At 37.2% G+C, this 25752-nt stretch overlaps 1 protein-coding gene across 4 annotated transcripts in view; it reads right to left on the bottom strand.

The window, feature by feature from the left end:
* The window catches only part of ANKIB1 (ankyrin repeat and IBR domain containing 1), a 133601-nt gene that overhangs the window by 61562 nt on the left and 46287 nt on the right, over nucleotides 1-25752 (bottom strand). For all 4 annotated transcript variants that reach the window (XM_082846770.1, XM_082846768.1, XM_082846769.1 and 1 more), the window contains exon 3: nucleotides 6836-7136. In XM_082846770.1, the coding sequence (XP_082702896.1) occupies nucleotides 6836-7136 (301 nt within the window). The remainder of the gene's footprint in view (nucleotides 1-6835; nucleotides 7137-25752) is intronic.

A 25752-nucleotide genomic window follows, 5' to 3' on the forward strand; every position in this document is an offset into this window, starting at 1 on the left:
TCACAGAAAAAAGTTTGCTTACCCTTGAAATAATTCTTTGAAATATGAAAAAATTAAAATTAAAGGGGCTTTAATTATAGTTTGCCTTAATAAATGTTCAACATATAAGCATTTCTAATTTTCAAACAATTGCAGCCCACTCCTCTTTGTGTTACTTTTATCTCATAAATAATTTTGAATGATAAATATTTGTGAAACTCCAGATTTTCCTACTCAAGGAAGTTCTGAAAAATACAAAGTGAGGATCTGATATAAGCACCTGTTGTTAGAAGGTGGCCAACAGAGATAAAAAGAAGGGGCTGGCCAAAAGCGGCAAGGAAGAGTTCTGTTCTGCAAATGAGTGGCATAAGTTTGCCGCAAAAACAAAACAAAACAAAACAAAAACAGTCCCAAGGTAAATCCAGGTATCAAGACTAGATATGGGGATAACGGTAGCATCATTAATAGGAATAAGGCAGTCAAGAGGAGGAACTGGTAGAGAAGACTGAGTACAGTTTTGGAAACAATGAATTTGAGAGACTGTTGGAACGTCCACTGTCAACTAGGCAGCAATATAACATAAGAAACTTCAGGGCTAGATATTCCATATATATATATATATGTATATGTATATACATATATATATAAATGTATATATATGTATATACATATATATATAAAATATTTAGCCACTGATACTGTCACACCTGCAAGTTCCCAAAAGAACTCTATGATTAAGATGTTTTTAATCCAGCCCTGCACCAATGGCTTCGCAATTCCACATCTCCAATTTATTAATCAAACACCATTTGTGAGGCAATGTCACGGGCCCCATTGGTGTTTCTCCATTTGAATGGTTGCTGAATATTTACCTATGCTTTGACAACCTCCACTGATGTGGAATGAGAGAAAAAAAACACAACCACCTTCTCTCCCCAGTACAAACTCACACTCAGTGTGGATAATCACAAAGCCTCCACCGGTTAACAGATGAAAAGAAATGGGCAGTCAACACAAACATCGAGCCCTCTTTGTGGTGTCAAGGCAGCAGGTGGGGGAGGGAGGAGAGAGGAGATGATCCCCCTCTCCTGGTTAAAGGCATCACTGAAAAGTACAGGGAAGGGGCCAGCTGTGTCGAGAAGGAGGATGCTAAGAACCTGGTCATCTATGTGCATGTTCCCCAAAGTCACAGGTCAGGAGTCCTTAGCACACTGCTGCAGAGGGATCTGCCTTTGATGGCTCAGAACCGGCATGATCTCTTTTACATTAATTGTGTGTGTGTGTGCGTTGTGTGTGTGCATGCGTGCACGTGTGTGTTTGAGGGTGAGGTTTTAAGACTAATCCACGGGATGAATTTTTTCATCCAAATAGAATGGTCTGTGGTGGCCCAAGATTATACAGCAGGAAGATAAAGGCATTTAGCTCTGAACCCTAATATTGTCTCTGCTCCCCACTCTCCTACAAGAATTCCACCTTCTACTCATCTGACCCAGCCTCACGGGGGCTTGGCTGGGAAGTGTGGAGCGAGGGGGAGGGGAATGGGATCACACACCCTCAGCCAGCAACTGGTATGCCTGCACACAACAGTGCTCTAGACATACGTGCTGCATGAAGGAATTTGTGACTTAGTCACTGACCTCTTCTCGTCACTTTTTAGCAACTTTCCCAAAGGGAGAGCAAAGCCTTCTCATCCCACTCTTCCCTTCTCCCCAGCATGGAAATGCCTTGGAATTTCTGCCCTTGCGTCAGGATAGAGGTGGGATGCTCAGAGGTGGGGACTCCTGGCTACCTGCCCCAGGCTGCTCTGGCCTTAGCTGGTCCTGGGATGGAGGCCACCAGGGAACTGTGAGTGCGAGGAGGTCAACTTCAGCTCCTCAAAACATGGGAGTCTCCCGTCCCCAAGAGACCTTCTCAATCTCTGGGACTGTTGGGCTGTGAACTGGTCAAGAGAGGTATATGGTCCAGCTCCTGACTCAAGACCCCTGCTTGAGCAGCTGGATGAGGAGGGACGGCAGATATGCCTAATGGAACCAGCCACAGAGGAAGCCCAAAGTGGCGTTTCACCCAGGAACACAGTCAAAACACGCAGGCAGGCGGGTAAGCAGTGTGAGGCAGCTCATCAGGCATGGTTTAATTTCTTCTTGGCGATGCCTTCTGCTTTATTTTCAATACAATCAGGACAAGGTATATCCAGAAGTCACCCTACCACATGGTACCTGGTGCAGCATCACTTGAGGTGTATTACAATGCAGCTTAGTGCCCACTCGAGCACCCCTGAGGCCCCCCCACAGGGCAGCATGCATCGGTTTCTGATGTCTGTTAGGGGCAGTCTGGCCCACATGGGCCCGAAGCCAGCATAGTCTGCAAGTGACAGTGCCCAGAGCACAGAGACAGGCAGGAGGCCCATATGTGAATGTGGGATTTGGGAGAAGAGCAACAGGAGGGCTCCTGCCAGCCCCTCATGTTAGCTCAAATACCTCAAACTCAATAATCACAGTCTATCTTTCCTCCTCTCCCTGGATTATTTCCTTAGCCTCGCCCCTCCTCCAGAACATCAGAAGAACTTTCTGCACTTGAGCTTGACTTGAGGGAAGGAGAGAATTTCGATTAGCAAAGAGGACAGGTGAGGGTGTGGTGATTAAAGGTGAAGGCCCCTGCCCTCTGCTCCTGAATCACCCCTCTCCTGGTGGAGGGAGGGGGTGGAAAGAGTAGGTTCTTGCCAGGAACCATTCACCAAGTAGCTGGAAACATCTGCCCTGAGCAGGTCCACCTAGGGCTCTACAGAGGGTGCAGCGAGCATGGTCTGGCTCCCCCAGTTTGTGCCACACCAAGTGCCCGCTGGGGGAGGACAGGGCAGAGAATGCCATCTGGACACAGGCTCTCTCTCACCCCCTGATCTTCTCAGGTGACTGTCAGGTCAGAGAGCCGCCCTCTTCAGATAATACAGCTCAGGTGAAAGAGGCTTAGGTGGGTCTCCATGGTAACCACCAATCAGGAACTGGGCCGCCTCCAGGGTTCATCAGAGGAACTGTGGTTCCAGCCTCTGGGGGACACACACACACACACACACACCACAAACACCAGTCACACACACACACCACAAACACCAGTCCAGGGTGCATCCCTTTTCTGGCCTATGTTTTTTTCTCTCAGCACAACTTCTGAGAGATAGAAAGAGAGGAAAAAGCATGAGGCAGCAGCCAGCAGCACAAGAGAAAAAGGAGGGAGGCGTTTAGATTCAGTCTTCCCTCTACCCTGTCCTCCTGTGGCTGCTGAACCTCCTGCATTTCCCTGAAGAGATCCAGACACTCTCTTCTCCCAGACTAGGAAGCAGAAAACAGGACCCCCGCGGGACCTTTCACCTGCACAGAGCTGGACCTCAGAAATCCCTGGTCCGGGAAGATCCCACATGCCAGGCAGCGGCTAGGCCCGTGCACTGCGGCTGCTGAGCCTGTGCTCTAGAGCTGGCGAGCCACAACTGTGCGCCTGGAGCCCATTCTCTGCAGGGGGAGAGGCCACCGCAGCAAGGGTCCCAGGCCCCCCCCCCCACAGCGTGCAGCGATGGGGGGTGTCCCCCACTCACCGCAACTAAAGAAAGCCTGCCCACAGCAACAAAGACCCAATGCAGCCAAAAATAAATAAAATAAATAAATTTTAAAAAAAGATACTTTTATGTTATGTTCTGTGTGTGTATGTGTGCGTCCCTTTAGCTGACTATGGAACACAATTATTACAGAGAGAAGGGGAAGTTTTTAAACATTTCATTTATATGGTTCAAAATAATGAGCCATAGGAAAGTATGTGTTTAAATGCACATATGAAATTGTCTGCTGTTGACTTTATCAGCTCTGTCCTTAAATAAACACACAGAGAGAAAAACATCAACAACTAGAAAAGACGTATTTCCATAGATATGTCCTCAAGAGTTAAAAAAAATAGCTTGGCCTTAACCATGGAGTAAAATAATCAATTTAACCTCAAAGGCTAGACACTGAAAATGGGATATATTTTACTGCAATCACAGATAAAGAGAAAATTAGCACTAAAAGGGGTCTTTTAAGATAACTGTGATAGTTTCCTATTGGATGGTTGACACTGATAATCTCAAAGAAGTTGAGTGATTCGCTCAAGGTCTTACAGACAGTCTCTGTGAGGACCAAGACTAGAAACCAGTGCCCTATATACCATACTATGATAGCTTAGCTTAATGAAAAAAATTAGTAAATATCTGATAACAGTCTTTTACTCAACCCAAACCCTTTATATCATGCTTGGTACCAATGAGCACAGTGAATGTTAGAAGACCTTATACAAACACTAAGACACTTGAGGACTAATTCTCTAAGAAGTACAGTTATATAGTAGGTTATGTATTTCAATGTATTTGTTTTACTCACTAGAACTAGAAAACATAAGGCCTCTGGAAATTAATGTACACTTCCCTGTGAAACTCTTCTGGTTTAATTAACAGTAAACATTATCAAAAGTCATTTAAGACCTAAGGCTGGGTATACAGTCAAGTATATATAAGAGATTTAAGATAGCTTTATATGGGTAAAATGATGTGCTAAAATCTGTTGATGACAACTAGAATAAATGCAATGAAGGTATTTACAGGGCTCTATTTGAGGTGTTTTACATTAAGTCAAAGAGCTCTTCTGAACACAAAAAAATGAAAACAGTCATTAAATGGTGTGGTTTGTATAAAGTGATTTGCTGACAGATCAAACAGTTAAAACTTACACATACATTCACACCAAGCAAACCATCAGGCCTGTCAGTTCAGAATAAACCTGGTACTAATTTCCTTCACTGAGCAAAAAACAATGTTGGTAAAAACACCACATTCAGTTTTTAAAAATAATTTAATAACATGTCATTGCAAACATACTTCAAAATGAACAACTACTAAAGCAATGCTTATAGAGAATTTTTGGAAGCAAGATATTAAAGCAGCAGTTTAAGAGCATTACTATTACGATCAAGAATAAGATATTTTCTACTCTAATTCACTTGAGAAATATGATGCAGTCCCGTCAACAATGATGAGTCACTATAGGCAGTGATTCTTTCATAAGAGGTGGGCATAGAACAATATACAAAAAGACTTGTGTAAAAAGCCTTCAGGAATTCTGCCCATAGCCTCCCTCCCGCAAAATCCTAGAACATCCTTCCACCACACCGTGAATCAAAGTTAGAAAGCAAAGCTTAAAATTAGTTTCAAGTTAATGACTGTCACTAATTAACTAGTGGGCAAAGGTGACACAAACCCAAGAGATGAAATGACAAAGATTCTAAAAGATTAATAAGTATCACAAACAACAGCAAAACACACAAGATAAGATCAGAAAGGTTCTAGAAGTGAAAATAACTGACACTTCAGATACACTAAAGAAATCATATAAATGGCCATAACCTTTTTTTTTTTTTTAGATTTATTTTTGGCTGCAGTGGGTCTTCTTCGCTGCACGCCGGCTTTCTCTAGTTGTAGCGAGTGGGGGCTACTCTTTGTTGCAGTGTGTGGGCTTCTCACTGCAGTGGCTTCTCTTGTCGAGGAGCACAGGCTCTAGTCGCACGGGCTTCAGTAGTTGCAGCACATGGGCTCAGCAGTTGTTGCACGCGGGCCCTAGAGCTCGGGGGCTTCAGTAGTTGCAGCACGCAGGCTCTAGGGTGTGCGGGCTTCAGTAGTTTTGGTGTGTGGGCTCAGTAGTTGTGGCTTGTGGTCTCTAGAGCGCAGGCTCAGTAGTTGTGGCACATGGGCTTAGTTACTCCGCAGTATGTGGGATCTTCCTGGAGCAGAGACTGAACCTGTGCCCCCTGCATTGGCAGGAGGATTCTTAACCACTGTGCCACCAGGGAAGTCCCTAAATGGCCATAACCTTTTAACACGAGTAAGAAAATGAAGGACCTTCATGTTTTTTGGTATATTTATCAATTTAGAAATATAAAGTTTATATAGATGAATAATATTAAGGAAATACTAAATTTTCAGATATGTATTTTAATCTGATTAATATATATTTAATCTGGATCACTGATTTTCCAACAAAGTCCTACATTTTTGGTAACTGGATACTCTGTGATTCAATCTATAATTCTCCCCACTGAAACTTAAGTACATCTATACAAAAGAACTTCTAAGAATTATGTATGGACTGACCTCTACATAGCTGAGAGAAACCTGTTCTTCTGTATGTAGAGTAGTGATGACAGTACAAAGAGTAATGATTTCTTAGCTTAGTTAAGATCCTACACTATATGGTTGATTTTATCTAAGCCTGTTGTTAGATATTTATATATATATGAAAAACATATATGGAAAAACTCAATTACAATATAGTATTCAGGCACTTTAATGCAGACTACACAGAAAAAACCAGCACATTTTAATATATATATGTTTTTAAAAGACCCCAATAAATGTATTCATTAATATTTATCAATTGCTTAGGGAACTGATCAATTCTATATATAGCTAAAGGTCCCACTTGTCAAGATTTGCCATATGTATAAATTTTATAAGTTGGCTTCTAAAAATAAGCAAAAAATGTAAAACATATCTCTACTAAAACTATTACTCTCAATATGATAGAGTTTGTATGATGACTGTTATCTTCAGGAATGTTAGCAAATTTTCAATTGCTCCTAATTCCATTTTATTTCCAAGGATGAATGTTTATGGGTTTGTTTTCCCTAAAACAAGGGCTCCTGATTCTTTTAGAACCACAAAAGGGACAGAAATGACTAGCTAAATTAACTGTTAAGATAAGTAAAACAAAACTGATTATTACACATTACCAAGACACAGATTTTACCATGCAGAATATTAAAAAAAAAAACACCACCAAAGTTTTACCTCTACACAGGTTTTCATCCCTGAGGCAGCAGCATAGTGCAGGGGTGTGTTCTTTTTGTTATCAACTGCATCAACAGCTGCTCTCTCATATTCGCCTTGGTCAAGTTTTGCTCCTTTCCATCTTAAAATCATCTGCAGACAGTCTGCTCTTCTAAAATCATCTTCCGCGGGGCGTGCTAAGCGAGGATGAAGGGCTCCTTCCGATATCATAATTTGAGGGCCCATACATAACAAATGCATAGATGTTTCATTGTGCACATTCCGTTTATTTGGATTTCCATCTCTACCAAAAAGAAAGGTCCTAAAATGGTAAAGGAAAAGGATGAAAATCAGTTTTTTCCTACCTTGAAATAGTACACAGAAGATACATTTAAAAGGTAACCTCTACTTTTAAGCTGCTAATCCAATTTCTATTGAAACACTGTTTCAAAATACATTGAATGACTAATTCTTAGTTATAAAAAACTCCATTCTAGAATAATAATACCAAAAAACCAAAGTTGCATATCTTTACAGTATTTGCTAATTAAAGAGAAAAAGCCATAGGAAGAAAAAAGAAAGCTAAGGAAAAGGAAAATGAAAGAGAAGTGAAGAAACAAGGAAGATAAAAGGAAGGGGAGGAAGAAGGAAAGGAACCGAAAGGGCCACTTACAGACTAATATGTCAATTAACATAAATGCCTTAGGTACAGTATTAAACATACCACACCAATTTTTTTTGTTTATTGCTCTGCTCTATTTTTTTTCTTGAGTACATATTTACTTAATAAGGATGGTGACAATATAAGCGAAGCAAGCAATGCATAAGTCTGGGAGCTAGTGGGAACGTTAAATGTTAAATCTAGGAAAAATTTCTCTACCTAAGTCTTTGGTTAGGCTTTGAAAGAATAAGGCACATATTACACGGTGTAATACTTTTTGAGGGGAGTAAGCTATGGTTAGTTCTGGGAGAAAAAGATCTAATTCCAAGGTGGCAGCCCTTACCAATGGTAGGTCTAGGTGAGCTGCCTTAGCTACTGCCAAACCCAGATCTGAGAGTTGTACCTAGCATCCATGCCTAGCATCCACTACATCCTTGAGCTAGGGTCAATGGATTAATATTTGAGCCAGTTCAGTGGCCATAATAGGATACTGGAAAATGAGTTGGATAAAACCTACTAAAATACAGTCAGCCTGTACTAAAAAACACAAATACACTATGAAATGGGCATACAGTCCCATATCTGAAGATGAATCACATTTACTGTGGAGGGCTGGTATCATTTGCGTTCCTATGTCCAAGTGCAGAAGAGCAATGGGAAGGAAGCAGAGTCAAACTCTTAAATCCTAGATTCATCTGAATTATTTTTAGGTTACTTTCAGCTTAGAACAAGAAAAAACAGAAACCCTGACCAAAAAGGAACTAGGATGGGCTTTTCAATTTGAATGAGTTAGCCAAGGTGGAACGCTCTTATCAGAAAAAGGCTGAGTAAGTTGTCCTAAAGTAGTAGAAGGTCCCAGACAACTTTCAGAACAACTCTGCATATTTCCTGTTTTTATAATTCAAGATTCTACACAGCTCAGCAATATAGCCCTTCAAAACTAGCCTGAAAGTAAGACATGAAGTCTCTGAAGCAGAAACAAATGAAATATTATTACTTATAATAAACATGCCAGTCCCTCATAACCCAACTCTTACCACTGGGGTAATGCAATCCAAGCCCGATCAGACATCACAGTACAATACATGTACTGGGGTCTGCACTGTGGGCGAATGTGACAGGCAGACTAATGTCCCCACCCCAAAGAGGTTTATGTCCTAATTCCTGGAACCTGTGAATATGTTACCTTACACGGTAAAAGGGACTTCGCAGATAAGATTAAGTTAAGGTTCTTGACATTGGGAAATTATCCTAGATTATCCAGGTGGGCCCAATGTAATCTTGAGTCCTTAGAAGAGAAAAACAGGAGGGTGAGAATCAGAGAGATATTCGAAGATGCTATGCTTCTGTCTTTAAAAATGGTAGAAGGGGTCACAAGCCAAGAAGTGCAGGCAGCTTTTGGAAACTGGAAAAGGTAAGGTAAGGGATTCTACCCAGGAGCCTGCAGAAGGAATACAGCTCTGCCAAAACCTTGAGTTTAATCCAGTGAAACCATTTGAGACTTCTGATCTCCAGAGCTTTAAGATAGTAAATTTGCGTTAAGTCACCAAGTTTGTGGTAATTTGTTACAGCAACAATAGGAAGTTAATAAAGCAATTAGCTGCAAAAATAAGACTCTGGAAGGCTTGTATAGCAGACCTCCTCCCCTCTGGAGATGGGGGGAGGTGGGGAGAGAAGCGGGTGGGGGGGTGTCAGAGTGGGGGAACCTATCCTTGAGTGTGAACAAATTGTCCTAGGGAAGATCCTGGGTTCTTATGGTTTGGAATGTAAAATATGTTTCTGGGCAGAAGATAAGACTAGCATCTCTGAGTCTTACAACTTAGGGAACATCTCAATGGTCTTAGGTCTCATCCACACCTTATTTAAATGTAAACATGTATCTCCTGAGAGGTAAACCTCTCTGGAGTTCTCAAACTCTACTCAGTCAAAGTTTAACTTCCAAGGCTTGTCTTTTAAGCCCAGGTCCCAAGTTCTGATAAAATTTGCTCAGAAAACCCTAACTGTGCATATTTTCTCTACAGTCCTACATAGCCTTTATGGCCTTCTGACCCCTGCAGTACATTTGTAGGCTCTTCATTGCTTGCTCTGCTCTTTGGTTCCCCAAGACCTGACCTAGCCATCTAAGCAAACCCAGCCCTACTTAGAAGCCTCTTTACACAAGGCAGCCTCCTCCAGTGGCATTTGGTCATTCCCTTGTCTTCCTATAATATTCTAATTATATAATTCATTACATTGTATCATAGTTACTTTCTTACATATCTTTTCCCTTCTCCCACTTGGTTTACAGCCTTCTATGGCAGGGTCTATATCCTGTTCTTTCTTGAATCCCCAATACAGTGTCAGACACAGAGCAGACTCTTGCTATAATTTTGATAGATGAACTGAATGAATATTACTTTTATTGGGAATATATTAAGATAGAATTGTAGATCTCTCAAGCCAGCAGTGTAGCCGACTGGTAAAGAACATGGTATCTAGTACAGACTGCCAGACCCTAATCCCAGTTCTGTCACTTTTTAGCTATATGATCTTACACAAGTTACATAATAGCTAACATATATATTATATATATAATCAACATAAATATATACCTAATATATGTAATATATATAACCAACTAATATATGGTTGATAGTCTTTGACCAAGTAAACCTACTCCTGGAATTTATCCTAAAGGAAATAACTTAAAGAATAAAAATCTATAGGAACAATGACATTCAATATACTGTTATTTTGAATAGAAAAATCTGTAGTAACTTAAATGTCTGGTTATAGGAAAAATGGGAAACATAAATCATGGTCTTTCTATACAATAGAAAATTATAAATTATAAAGTCATTGAAAAGTCTATCTATGAACACTTATAGCTAAAACTAGAAGGGAACAAGGAATAATTCTAACAGTTGTTTAAGGGAGGCAGGAATGTGAATAGTTTTATTTGTTTATATAACCATAATGTTGCTTCATAGTTTAAAAGAAAAAAAAAGGAAAAATATATTTTCCCTAAGTCAACAACTGATGATAATATTCTCAGTGATATCTCCCTGTATTTATAATGGTTGAATTATAGTGGATTATAATGAATAACAAAAATCTAGACAATACTCTAAAAATGTGTTCAAGATTAAAACTTCTTCTAAGAGGCATTATTAAGAATAAAAAAGATTTCATATTCTTAAAAATTTAATTTAGAAATAAATTATTAAAATTAATTCAGAGTCTATAAGATTCTGTACAACCACATTTATTTAGCCTTTCCTATCACTATTTCCAATATATCATTTATTTTCTCTTTTAGTTTGTTCAGGAGAGAAACAAACCATGGAATTTAATACAAGGAATTATCAGCACGGAATTTAATACAAGTTGGAAGGATGTCAGCTGATATGGAGAAAGCTCTCTTTCTCTATCAATCTCTCTCTCATTAAACAATTCTAGATCCTCCCCAATAGAGGGAAGAGATAGTGTGATACTTTTGCAAATGTTCTTATACCTAATCTGCCAGACTCTGATTAATCAAACCAAACAAACGTTATTATTCTGAAGTTAAAGTATTAAAATAGCTTCTTTATACATATTTATTCAGGAAAGATTCTCAAATTTATTAGACATAGTACAATACCTGCATAAATATTTTGTACTAAAACTGTAAAGCTGGATATTCTAATTTTATTGATTCATATTACTACTTTTTTATTATGTTTAATTTAAAAAGTAGTATCTTCTTTAATTTACATGAATGAATAAACAGAACTATAAATTTATAATTGATATGTAAGTTTTAGATAGGCACCTTTCTATAACTATGCCAGTAAGTATGAAGTATATTTTACTACTTGCATATAAGGTTAATTCTGGAACAAGGACAGGAGATAATTGGCAGGAAGATGGAATAAGGAAAACATTAACCTGGAAAAAAAAATCCCTTTCATTTGACCCTAATAACCCATCCAGAAGCCATCTGTTTTTCTAGATTCTTTCACTGTTAATTATCAAACAGTCAGTTTATATCTGCTACCTATATTTCTTCTACATTTAATCTCCACTTCAGTATGACCCTATTCTGATCACTGTACTAAAATTGCACTCTTTCACATCACTAAGAATTTCCTAAGAGCTAAATTCTTATCACTGTCCTCAATTCTTGTTTTTAATCTGAAACTGCTAATAATCCATTTATATCCTGACCTCTGTATCACCTCGGTTTCCATAACTACACTTTTTTTTTTTTTACGGCACACGGGCTTCTCACTGCCATGGCCTCTCCCGTTGCAGAGCACAGGCTCCGGACACGCAGGCTCAGCGGCCATGGCTCACGGGCCCAGCCACTCCACGGCATGTGGGATCCTCCCGGACCGGGGCACGAACTCGTGTCCCCTGCATCGGCAGGCGGGCTCTCAACCACTGCGCCACCAGGGAAGCCCTACTACACATCTTTTTAACAGACCTCTTAATTTTTTTCAGTACAATCTTTTACCCATGAAGATGGCTTCACTTTCCTATCCCCTTACTGGAAGCAAATTCACTTCCTGAATCTATTTACTTCTCCATACACATTCCCTCCTTTCAGAGAGCACATCTACTCTTAAAGTCACTTATCTTTCAGTGGTTTCTATGAATACACTTTGTAAGCGGTAAACTTTTATCAGAACCCAAATAATAGACTGTGGTAGCAGAATCATGGTTTCTCTCAAAGGGCTTCTACTATCATTTCTGTGATAATTCTTAATTCTCTTTCACCCTAATGTGACCTTTAGACCATATTCTAACTTCTCAGAGTCCCATTTCTCTTGCATATTTCATCATTATATCATATTCAGTTGAGCTCCCCCCAAAATAACAGTCTTCTCTCTTAGGGCCTCAGTTTCTTGCCATAACACTCTTATCCTCCCAGTCACTTAACATACACATACACTTTCAGTTGCTTTTAAAACTTTTCTTCCATGCAACATTATTTTTGAGCAGTCGTTGTTTGCCAGGTACTATTTTAGAAGTTAGGCATATTGTTAAGAATACAGATTAACTCCCTGCCCTTATAGTATTTGCATACAAGGGAGGTTAGGAGAAAAGAACTGCATTGAACCATTTAAAAGAATTTAATAACTCCTGAAACATGAGTCAAAAAAATAGATATCAATAACTGGAAACTCTATTTTAATTCTCAAAGTTTAGTATTAACATATGCTTTGATAAAGACATGCTTTAATAAAGATTTTATATTTTACTTATACCAAAAGACAGGCTCCTTTTATTTCCAAGGAAGCACAAGAAGCTATCCTGTAAAATCTAAGGAATAAGCACTCTAATTCCCCATTTTATACATGACTTTCCTAAGAAGCTACAACTAATGAACTGCATATCCAAACTAGAACATGCTGACTCCAAAGTCTAAACAGTCTTTTTGCTACATTAAGTAGTAACTATTTATGAATATGAATTTAGTTTCCCATGAAAGAAGCACTGTGATATGGTATAATGTAAACTAGGTTCAGAGAGATACAGAGGCAAACTAGCTCCTAAACTGTAAACTACCCTTCTTTTGCTGTATTATTCTGCCTGAGAAGAGGGGAAAGTGATGCCTGCTGTTGCAGGTACCATAAAGCTAAAGGAAATGGGGATAAAATAAGGCCTTACTGCAAATGGGTAATTTACTTTATGGGAACTAAAGTATTTTGTCTCTGGCTAGGTATATTCCTTTGTATACCCATATATGTCATGTGTCAGGAATCTAGGCAAGCTTAGCCAGGGTCTATACTGAAGCTAGCAGGCAGGTATGCCAGATTACATGAGGCAGCATGAGAAAATAATGGCCATCAATCTGTTAGAAAGTTTAAGCAAGGTTACACATGGTGAAATAACTGAAGCTATCTAAAACACAAATAGTTAAAACAGAGTTGGTATTTTACTTAATGATGATGCGTAAATGCTATTTATCCTTATTCTACATGACATAGTGTTAAGAAGAGTAATTTAATTCCAAAATCAACTAATCATTTAAAATAATCATGATTTGTCATTTTCTCTGTACTACGTAAATAAATTTTGAAAAACAAAAGATACACAGATTAAAGAGATGAGAGTTGCTTATTCTTAGGAAAGGAGAGCAATAAGGTAATTTCTGATTCTAGTATAGGATCTTAAAGGCTTTAATAAAGAAATTATGAGCCACTGATCTCCAAACAATTAAGAACAAAGAAAACACCAGAGACAGGTGTCTAAAGTCGTATTAAGCCCACAGACACCCCAAAACACACCACTTGATGTGGCCCTGCCCAACAGAGGGACAAGATCCAGCTCCGCCCACCAGAACACAGTCCCCGCCACCAGGAAGCCTACACAAGCCACTGGACCAACCTCGCCCACTGGGGGCAGACACCAGAAGCAAGAGGAACTACAACCCTGCAGCCTGACAAAAGGAGACAAAACACAGTAAGTTAGTAAAAAATGAGAAGACAGAGAAATATGTTGCAGACAAAAGAGCAAGATAAAAACCCACAACAAAATGAATGAAGAGGAAATAGGCAATCTACCTGAAAAAGAATTCAGAGTAATGGTAGAAATGATGATCCAAAATCTTGAAAATAGAATGGAGAAAATACAAGAAATATTTAACAAGGATCTAGAAGAACTAAAGAACAAATGAACAGTGATGAACAACACAATAAATGAAATTTAAAATACACTAGAAGGAATCAACAGCAGAACAACCGAGGTGGAAGAAAGGATAAGTGACCTGGAAGATAAAATAGTGGAAATAACTACTGCAGACCAAAATAAAGAAAAAAGAATGAAAAGAATTGAAGACAGTCACAGGGACCTCTGGGACAACATGAACGCACCAACATTTCAATTATAGGGGTCCCAGAGGAAAAAGAGAAAGAGAAAGGGTCTGAGAAAATATGTGAAGAGATTATAGTGGAAAACTTCCCTAACATGGGGAAGGAAATAGTCAATCAAGTCCATGAAGCGCAGAGTCCCAGACAGGATAAATCCAAGGAGAAACAAGACGAGACACGATTAACCAAGCTAACAAAAATTAAATACAAAGAAAAAATATTAAAAGCAGCAAGGGAAAAGCAACAAATAACATACAAGGGAATCTCCATAAGGTTATCAGCTGATCTTTCAGCAAAAACGCTGCAGGCAAGAAGGGAGTGGCAGGATATAATTAAAGTGATGAAAGGGAAAAAACTACAACCAAGATTACTCTACCCAACAAGGTTCTCATTCAGATTTGATGGAGAGATCAAAAGCTTTACAGACAAGCAAAAGCTAAGAGAATTAACGAACACCAGACCAGTTTTGCAACAAATGCTAAAAGAACTTCTCCAGGTAGGAAACTCAAGAGAAGAAAAAGACCTACAAAAACAAACCCAAAACAATTAAGAAAATGGTAATAGAAACATACATATTGATAATTACCTTACATGTAAATGCATTAAATGCTCCAATCAAAAGAAACTGACTGGATAAATGGATACAAAAACAAGACCCAATATATGTTGTCTACATCAGACCCACTGCAGACCTAGGGACACATACAGGCTGAAAGTGAGGGGACAGAAAAAGATATTCCATGCAAATGGAAATCAAAAGAAAGATGGAGTAGCATTACTCATATCAGACAAAATAAACTTTAAAATGAAGACTAACAAGAGATAAGGAAGGACACTACATAATGATTATGGGAACAGTCCAAGAAGAAGATATAGCAATTGTAAATATTTATCCACCCAACATAGGAGCACCTCAATACATCAGGCAAACCCTAATGGGCATAAAAAGGGAAATCAACATTAACACAAAAATAGTGGGGGATTTTAACACTCCACTTACACCAATGGAGAGATCATCCAGACAGAAAATTAATAAGGAAACACAAGCCTTAATGACACATTGGACCAGATAGACTTAACTGATATTTATAGGACATTCTATCCAAAAGTAGCAGGATTCACTTTCTTCTCAAGTGCACAGAAAACATTCCGCAGGGTAGATCACACCTTGGGTCACAAAGCAAGCCTTGGTAAATTTAAGAAAATTGAAACCATATCAAGCATCTTTTTCAACCACAACACTATGAGATTAGAAATGAATTATAGGATAAAAACTACAGAAAACACAAATACATGGTGGCTAGACAATACGCTACTAAAGAGCAAAGAGATCACCGAAGAAATCAAAGAGGGCATAAAAAAATACCTAGAGACAAATGACAATGAAAACACGACGACCCCAAACCTATGTGATGCAGCAAAAGCAGTTCTAAGAGGGAAGTTTATAGCAATACAATCCTACCTCAAGAAACAAGAAACATCTCAAATAAACAACCTAACCTTACACTTAAAGCAATTCGGGAAAGAAGAACAAAAAAACCCCAGAGTTAGCAGAAGAAAAGAAATCATAAAGATTAGATCAGAAATAAATGAAGAAAAAATGAAAGAAATGATAGCAAAGATCAATAAAACTAAAACCTGGTTCTTTGAGAAGATAAACAAAATTGATAAACCATTAGCCAGACTCATCAAGAAAAAACGGGAGAAGATTCAAATCAATAGAATTAAAAATGAAAAAGGAGAAGTTACAACTGACACCACAGAAATACAAAGGATCATAAAAGACTACTACAAGCAACTATATGCCAATAAAATGGACAACCTGGAAGAAATGGACAAATTCTTAAAAAACTACAACTTTCCAAGACTGGACCAGGAAGAAATAGAAAATATGAACAGACCAATCACAAATACTGAAATTGAAAAGGTGATTAAAAATCTTCCAACAAACAGTCCACGACCAGACGGTTTCACAGGTGAATTCTATCAAACATTTAGAGAAGAGCTAATACGTATCCTTCTCAAACTCTTCCAAAAAATTGCACAGGATGGAACGTGCCCAAACTCATTCTATGAGGCCACCATCACCCTGATACCAACAGCAGACAAAGATATCACAAAAAAAGAAAATTACAGGCCAATATCACTGATGAACATAGATGCAAAAATCCTCAACAAGATACTAGCAAACTGAATCCGGCAACACATTAAAAAATCATACACCATGATCAAGTGGGATTTATACCAGGAAGGCAAGGATTCTTCAATATATGCAAATCAATCAATGTGATACACCATATTAACAAATTAAAGAATAAAAACCATACGATCGGGCTTCCCTGGTGGCGCAGTGGCTGAGAGTCCGCCTGCCAATGCAGGGGACGCGGGTTCGTGCCCCGGTCTGGGAAGATCCCACATGCCGCGGAGCGGCTGGGCCCGTGAGCTATGGCCGCTGAGCCTGCACGTCTGGAGCCTGTGCTCCGTAGCGGGAGAGGCCACAACAGTGAGAGGCCCACGTACTGCAAAACAAACAAACAAACAAACAAACAAACAAACAAAAAAAACCATACGATCATCTCAATAGATGCAGAAAAAGCTTCTGACAAAATTCAACATCCACTTATGATAAAAACTCTCCAGAAAGTGGGCAGAGGGAACCTACCTCAACATAATAAAGGCCATATATGACAAACCCACAGCAAACATTACTGTCAATGGTAAAAAACTGAAAGCATTTCCTCTAAAATCAGGAACAAGACAAGAGTGCCCACTCTCTCCACTATTATTCAACATAGTATTGGAAGTCCTAGTCACAGCAATCAGAGAAGAAAAAGTAATAAAAGGAATCCAAATTGGCAAAGAAGTAGTAAAAGTGTCACCGTTTGCAGATGACATGATACTATATATAGAAAATCCTGAAGATGCCACCAAAAAACTACTAGAGCTAATTAATGAATTTAGTAAAGTTGCAGGATACAAAATTAATACACAAAAATCTCTTGTATTCCTATATACTAACAATGAAAGATCAGAAAGAGAAATTAAGGAAACAATCCCATTTACCATTGCAACAAAAAGAATAAAATACCTAGGAATAAACCTACTTAAGGAGGCAGAAGACCTGTGCACAGAAAACTATAAGATAATAATGAAAGAAATCAAAGATGACACAGATGGAGACATATATCATGTTCTTAGATTGGAAGAATCAATATTGTGAAAATGACTATACACCGAAAGCAATCTACAGATTCAGTGCAATCCCCATCAAATTACCAATGGGATTTTTCATAGAAAAGAACAAGAAACTTTACAATTTGCACAGAAACACAAAAGACCTCGAATAGCAAAAGCAATCTTGAGGAAAAGAAATGGAGCTGGAGGAATCAGACTCCCTGACTTCAGACTATACTATAAAGCTACAATAATCAAGACAGTATATATAGTACTGGCACAAAAACAGACATATAGATCAATGGTTCAGGATAGAAAGCCCAGAGATAAACCCATGCACCTATGGTCACTTAATCTATGACAAAGAAGGCCAGTATATACAATGGAGTGAAGACAGCCTCTTCAATAAGTGGTGCTGGGAAAACTGGACAGCTACATGTAAAAGAATGAAATTAGAACACTCCCTAACACCATACACAAAAATAAACTCAAAATGGATTAAAGACGTAAATGAAAGGCCAGACACTATAAAACTCTTAGAGGAAAACATAGGCGGAACACTCTTTGACATAAATTGCATCAAGATCTTTTTTGATCCACCTCCTAGAATAATGAGATTAAAAACAAAAATAAAGAAATGGGACCTAATTAAACTTAAAAAGCTTTGCACAGCAAAGGAAAGCATAAACAACATGAAAAGATAACCCTCAGAATGGGAGAATATATTTGCAAACAAATCAACTGACAAAGCATTAATCTCCAAATATACAAACAGCTCATGCAGCTCAATATCAAAAAAACAAACCCAATCAAAAAATGGGTGGAAAACCTAAATAGACATTTCTCCAAAGAAGACATACAGATGGCCAACAAACATAAGAAAAGATGCTCAACATCACTGATTATTTGAGCAATGCAAATGAAAACTACAATGAGGTATCACCTCACACTGGTTAGAATGGCCATCATCAAAAAATCCACAAACAATAAATGCTGGAGAGGTTGTGGAGAAAAGGGAAGCCTCTTGCACTGTTGATGGGAATGTAAATTGATAGAGCCACTATGGAGAACAGTAGGGAGATTCCTTAAAAAACTAAAAACAGAACTACCATATAACCCAGCAATCCCATTACTGGGCATAGACACATGCACCCCCAATGTTCACTGCAGCACTATTTACAAAAGCCAGGACATGGAAGCAACCTAAATGTTCATCAACAGAGGAATGAAATAAAGAAAATGTGGTACATATATACAATGGAATATTACCCAGCCATAAAAAGGAACAAAACTGGGTCATTTGTAGAGACATGGATGGACCTAGAGACTCATACAGAGTGAAGTAAGTCAGAAAGAGAAAAACAAATATCGTATATTAAAGCATATATGTGGAACCTGAAAAAATTGGTTTAGACAATCGTATATACAAAGCAGAAATAGAGACACAGACATAGAGAACAAATGTATGGATACTAAAGGGATAAGGCAGGCTGGGATGAATTGGGAGGCTGGGATTGACATATATACACTATTGATACTATGTATAAAATAGATAACTAATGAGAACCTACTATATAGCCCAGGGAACTCTATTCAATGTTGTGTGGTACCTAAATGGGATGGAAATTCAAAAAAGAGGGGATATATGTATTCGTATTGCTGATTCACTTTGCTGTACAGTAGAAACTAACACAATATTATAAAGCAACTATACTCCAATAAAAATTAAAAGAAAACACCAAACACTTTAGGCTGAAGTTGAAAGTTAAGTATAAAGTAAAAATATAAGTGTGAAGTATATGGCTAAATCATAAAAACAGTAATTAAAAGAGAATATATAGTCACCCTTTCTTTAGGTCTTTAAATACTCATTCAATAGAATGATAACCAGAGGATGGAGACAGATATATTCCTTCTTAGAGGAACCAGGAATATTGATCAGATCAGCAATTTTAAAACTTTTTGGTAGTAGACTTTTACAACTTTCACAACTTTAAAAATTACTAAAGATTCCTATTGGGAGACTGGGATGGACATATACACACTACTATATATAAAATAGATAACTAATAAGGACCTACTGTATATTACAGGGAACTCTACTCAATACTCTGTAATGTGAAAAGAATCTAAAAAAGAGTGGATATATGTACATGTATAACTCATTCACTTTGCTGTACAGCAGAAACACAACATTGTAAATCAAGTATACCCCAATAAAAATTTAAAAATGAAAAGATTCCTAAGAACCTTTGTTTATGTGAATTATATAGATATTCATCATATTAAAAATTAAAAGATATTTTAAAACATTTATTAATTAAAAAAATAAACTCATGACATATTTAACATTCCTAATATCATTACATAGTTAACATTCCTAATATCTTAAAATGAAAAAATAACTGTACATTTTTTGAAAATTAAGTGAGCACAATGGCATTGTTTTACATGTTTACAAATTTTATTTAATAGCTGGCTAACAGAAGACAGACAGATTCTCATAGCATTCAATGTGTTGTGATATGTGTCATTTGGGTTCAAGCATATGAAAAAAATCCAGCCTTATATAATCACAAAAGGGAGAAGTATTTTAAAATAGCCTTTTCAAATAACTGTGAATAGTCATATTTGATACTATGCTAAAAATTCAACAAGTGGTCATTTCTTAAAGATTACTTGCAATATAAAATATGATATCTTATGAAATGAACTTTTGTACTCTATTACATTAAAATCCATTGGTCTACCTTGCATTTTGAATAAATCTTTTACCCATGCATAATTGTAAAAAACCATATACTGATCTTCTGAAAAATACTAATTCAGTGAGTTACACAGAGCTTCTAGATTTTTGTCACATTTCATTATACAATATTTTAAAAAATCATATTGATTTATATCACCACCACTCTTATTCAGAAAAGTCCCTAAGTAATGGGAAACTATCAAGCTGAAGGCAGCAAATATAAGTTTTCAAAATTCCAATATTCACTTGAAAACTCAAATTTTATCATTAGCAACAAATACTCTCAGTTTTCCCTTGAATTGATAGGCTCACTTATGTCATACATTTTCAAGAAAAATGTCAGCCAGCCAGTATCCCAGTCTGAATGTTGTTAATTTAAAATGTTGTTTCACGAAAAAATAAGTAGTTCAACTCATACCTCAAACAAAAGTACAAGTGCTCTTTCTCAAACCTAACATCATACAGCAGCAGAAGTGATTTATGAATTCTTCACATTTGTCACATAGAATATTAAGAAGATGTGTAATCGAGGATGGAGATTAAATAAAATTAGTAATTTTAATGCTTCATTGAGGACATTTTAAGTGAAACGGCTTTTTTAAAAAAAAAAAAAAACAGCAAGAGCCCGGCAGAGAGGAATCCAATTACTAGTAAGGTTTGGTGCCACTTCCTTGATTCATCTAAAGGCGTCAGCAGTTTTATCCTCTGCTTTTTGAACTACAACTGCAAATGTCAACGCAGTGAAAAAAAGGCAAATAACATCTTAAAATTAGTATAAAAATAGTTTTGACCTACTGCACCTCCTTGAAAGAGTCTCAGGATCTAGGAGTCCTCAGAACACACTTTAAAACTCACTGGATTACATATGGAAACAACCTAAATGTCCATCAACAGATGAATGGATAAAGAAGATGCGGTACATATACACAATGAAATACTGCTCAGCCATAAAAAAGAAAGAAACAATGCCATATGCAGCAACGTGGATGGACCTAGAGATTATCATACTAAAAGTAAGTAAGTCAGACAGACAAAGACAAATACCATATGATATCATGATATGTGGAATCTAAAATATTACACAAATGAACCTATCCAGGAAACAGAAACAAAATCAGGGACACAGAATAGACTGGTGGTTGCCAAGGGGGTGGGGGGTAAGAGAGGGTAGGAGTGGGAGTTTGGGATTAGCAGATGCAAATTGGTATATACAGAATGGATAAACAACAAGGTCTTACTGTACAGTACAGGGAACTATATTCAATATCCTGTGATAAACCATAATGGAAAGGAGTATGAAAAAGAATGTGTGAGTGTGTATATATATATATAAACACATAACTGAATCACTTTGCTGTACAGCAGAAATTAATACAACACTGTAAATCAACTATACTTGAATAAAATAAATTAAAAAAAAGACTCACTGGATTAGATAACTTTCTTATACAATGTTTCCTAATTTCATAAAGTATATTTTAAATTATACTATAAATGGTTAGAATATATTTTGCTACTTGATTTCTTTTATATTAAAATATACATATTACCTTAGTAATAATAATATTTAAATACATTTTACCTTGGTATTCTAAGCAAGTTTTAATTAATCACATAACAAGACTTGATATTAAATATTATTATAGTGTTCAATATTCAGAAGCTAAAGCAACGGTTTTATAATTTCACTGAAAATGTTCAACTCAAAAAAAGAAAGCCTTAAAAAAAACAAAAAAAAAAAATAAAATAATAAAAAAAAATTTAAAAAAAAAGAAAGCCTTAATAGATTAAGTAATCAAGAGTTAATCTATTGAGAGCATTACTAACTGTGTAGCAGTGTATTTGTAATATTTACAATCTAGTCAAAGAGATGAGTTTAATGACAATTGGATGGTTTAAAATCTAAGTTGTAGGAATTTCAGAGAACAGAAAGAATACTGCAGGTCAGAATAGTTGGTAATGAATTCATGAAAAGACAGAAACCAAGGGAGGACGTAAAGGACAAGAAATTAGAGAAGAAAGAAGACATTTCAGAATCAAGCACCAACAGGAATAAAGCTAAGGGGGTGGCATTTTTAAAAGTGGGGAAAGCAAGAGGGAGGGTAACCAGATTGACTGATATGATCATGTTAGAGAACAATGAGAGATTAGGCTGAATCGGTAGAATTAGTGCATAGAAAAGTTGGCTTCAGAAGCCAAATAGAATAAGGCAGATGGTAGTGTAGTTACAGTTTTCTCATGATAGAACATTGAAAAGGCTATACTTTTAGCAAGATTAACCTGGACATGAGATTATAGGAGAAAAAGACTTGCAAAAAGATCATTCAGGAGTCAGGTATTTTCAGTATTGGAAGAAGGGGTTGGTAAGAGTGAACAAAGCTTGGGGCAACGGGAATGCAAAGAAGAGAATCCAAGAGATAAGACTTAGTGAACTTTGCATTAGTAGCAGGTTAGGTAAAGGAAGAGTAAGGAGTAAGTCAAAGATGATTGGAAGTTATTTAGGGTTACAAACATGAGAAGTAATAATATTATATGCTAGGCACCATGAGACATATAACACATTAATTGTCCCACAAGTTTTATGTGTATCTATTTTATAGACAGGGAAACTTAAGTTCAGAGTGACTAATTTGTTTTGCTAGTAAGTGTTTTAGGCAGCCCTGACATATAGGTTTATTTGACTATAGAGATAAGAGGTTATCACAGTGTTGAAAAGCCTACAGGCTACAGTCATCTGCCTGGGCAAATAGCTTTACCATTTACAAGCTGCAGAGTTCTGACAAGTTGCTTAATCTTTCGGTGCTTCAGTTTTCTCACCTCTGAAATGCAGATGATTAACGAACTCAGAGCTGTAATGAGGATTAAGTGAGACAATGCATGTAGAGCACTGTTAATAGTGCCTAGAAAATAGTAAGGCCTCACCATCACCCTGATACCAAAACCAGACAAAGATACTACAAAAAAAGAAAATTACAGACCAGTATCACTGATGAATACAGATGTAAAAATCCTCAACAAAATACTAGCAAACAGAATCCAACAACACATTAAAAGGATCATACACCATGATCAAGTGGGATTTATCCCAGGGATGCAAGGATTCTTCAGTATAAGCAAATCAATCAATGTGATACACCATATTAACAAACTGAAGAAGAAAAACCATATGATCATCTCAAAAGATGCAGAAAAAACTTTTGACAAAATTCAACACCCATTTATGATAAAAACTCTCCAGAGAGTGGGCATAGAGGGAACCTACCTCAACATAATAAAGGCCATATACGACAAACCCACAGCAAACATCATTCTCAATGGTGAAAAACTGAAAGCATTTCCTCTAAGATCAGGAACAAGATAAGGATGTCCACTCTCACCACTATTATTCAACATAGTTTTAGAAGTCCTAGTGATGGCAATCAGAGAAGAAAAAGAAACAAAAGGAATACAAATTGGAAAAGAAGAAGTAAAACTGTCACTGTTTGCAGATGACATGATACTATGCATAGAGAATCCTGAAAATGCCACCAGAAAACTACTAGAGCTAATCAATGAATTTGGTAAAGTTGCAGGATACAAAATTAATGCACAGAAATCTCTTGCATTCGTATACACTAATGATGAAAAATCTGAAAGAGAAATTACGGAAACACTCCCATTTACCATTACAACAAAAAGAATAAAATACCTAGAAATAAACCTACCTAGGGAGACAAAAGACCTGTATGCAGAAAACTATAAGACACTGATGAAAGAAATTTAAGATGATACCAACAGATGGAGAGATATACCATGTTCTTGGATTGAAAGAATCAACATTGTGAAGATAACTATACTTCCCAAAGCAATCTACAGATTCAATGCAATCCCTATCAAATTACCAATGGCATTTTTTACAGAACTAGAACAAAAAATCTTAAAATTTGTATGGAGACACAAAAGACCCCGAATAGCCAAAGCAGTCTTGAGGGAAAAAAACGGAGCTGGAGGAATGAGACTCTCTGACTTCAGACTATACTACAAAGCTACAGTAATCAAGACAATATGGTTCTGGCACAAAAACAGAAACATAGATCAATGGAACAAGATAGAAAGCCCAGAGATAAACCCACGCACCTATGGTCAACTAATCTATGACAAAGGAGGCAAGGATATACAATGGAGAAAAGACAGTTTCTTCAATAAGTGGTACTGGGAAAACTGGACAGCTACATCTAAAAGAATGAAATTAGAACACTCCCTAACACCATACACAAAAATAAACTCAAAATGGATTAGAGACCTAAATGTAAGACCAGACACTATAAAACTCTTAGAGGAAAACATAAGAAGAACACTCTTTGACACAAATCACAGCAAGTTCTTTATTGATCTACCTCCTAGAGTAATGGAAATAAAAACAAAACAAACAAAAAAGAAAATAGCAAGGCCTCAATGTATTTGCCATTATTTTATTAGTACAATATGTTAGTGTCATTAACATAGGGAAGACCCAGTTTTGGAAGAAAAAGTATAACAATATGAGTTGGAGGTGGCTTCTAAGTGGGTATTTTACAAGAAATGAAAATAAAAGATAAATGCAAAAAGGAGAGGTTATAGAAATACCTGTTTTTAAGTCAAAAAATACCTATTTTAGGGGATTCCCTGGTGGCGCAGTGGCTGAGAGTCCGCCTGCCAATGCAGGGGACGCGGGTTCGTGCCCCAGTCCAGGAGGATGCCACATGCCGCGGAGCCGCTGGGCCTGTGAACCGTGGCCGCTGGGCCTGCGCGTCCGGAGCCTGTGCTCCGCAGCGGGAGAGGCCACAACGGTGAGAGGCCCGCGTATCGCAAAAAAAAAAAAAAAAAAAAAGAGAAATACCTATTTTATTTTCAAGAGGTTACAAAAATAACTAATTGATAGTCATAGGCCTGGAAAACGTAAATTATTTATGGAATTTTTGTCATTCACAAATCCTAATCATAAAGATATTTCCTGTGCCATGATTTTATGATATTTCTACTTACTTTGTGTAAGATACTATGCTAGATGCTAGAAGTATTAAGAAGGTCCTTTAAAAAAGCTGTACTTAAGGTAGGCAAAGAGAAGATACACAAAATTATAAAATACAATGACATAGTGTATACCAAACAAGTAATACAAACAAACAAAAAAGAATCATAGAAGTTCAAAAAAAGACTAAAGTTCCTATGGGTTGTGACAGGCTAAGAAGATAGATAAAGTGTGCCTAGGACCTTGAAGGAAGGCTAAAATTTAGGTAAGAAAGAGAAAGCTGAGAGGAGTGGGATACTCCTGGCAGAAAGAGCACAATGAACATGGCAGACAACACACATGGCATGATTCAGGGATACCAAAAAGAGCAGCTTATTTTGAACGACAAATTTGTATAAAAAGAAATAGAGAAAGGACTGAAAAGTTTTTTGTCAAGTTCTAAAGTGCTCAGGATATTGGTTGAAGAATTATATTTCACTGCATAAGCAAAGAAGTGTTTCTTTGTCTCCTAGCATCAGACTTCCATAA

The sequence above is a fragment of the Leucopleurus acutus genome (genome assembly GCF_964270905.1).
Source record: "Leucopleurus acutus genome assembly, chromosome: 9".
NCBI lineage: Eukaryota > Metazoa > Chordata > Mammalia > Artiodactyla > Delphinidae > Leucopleurus > Leucopleurus acutus.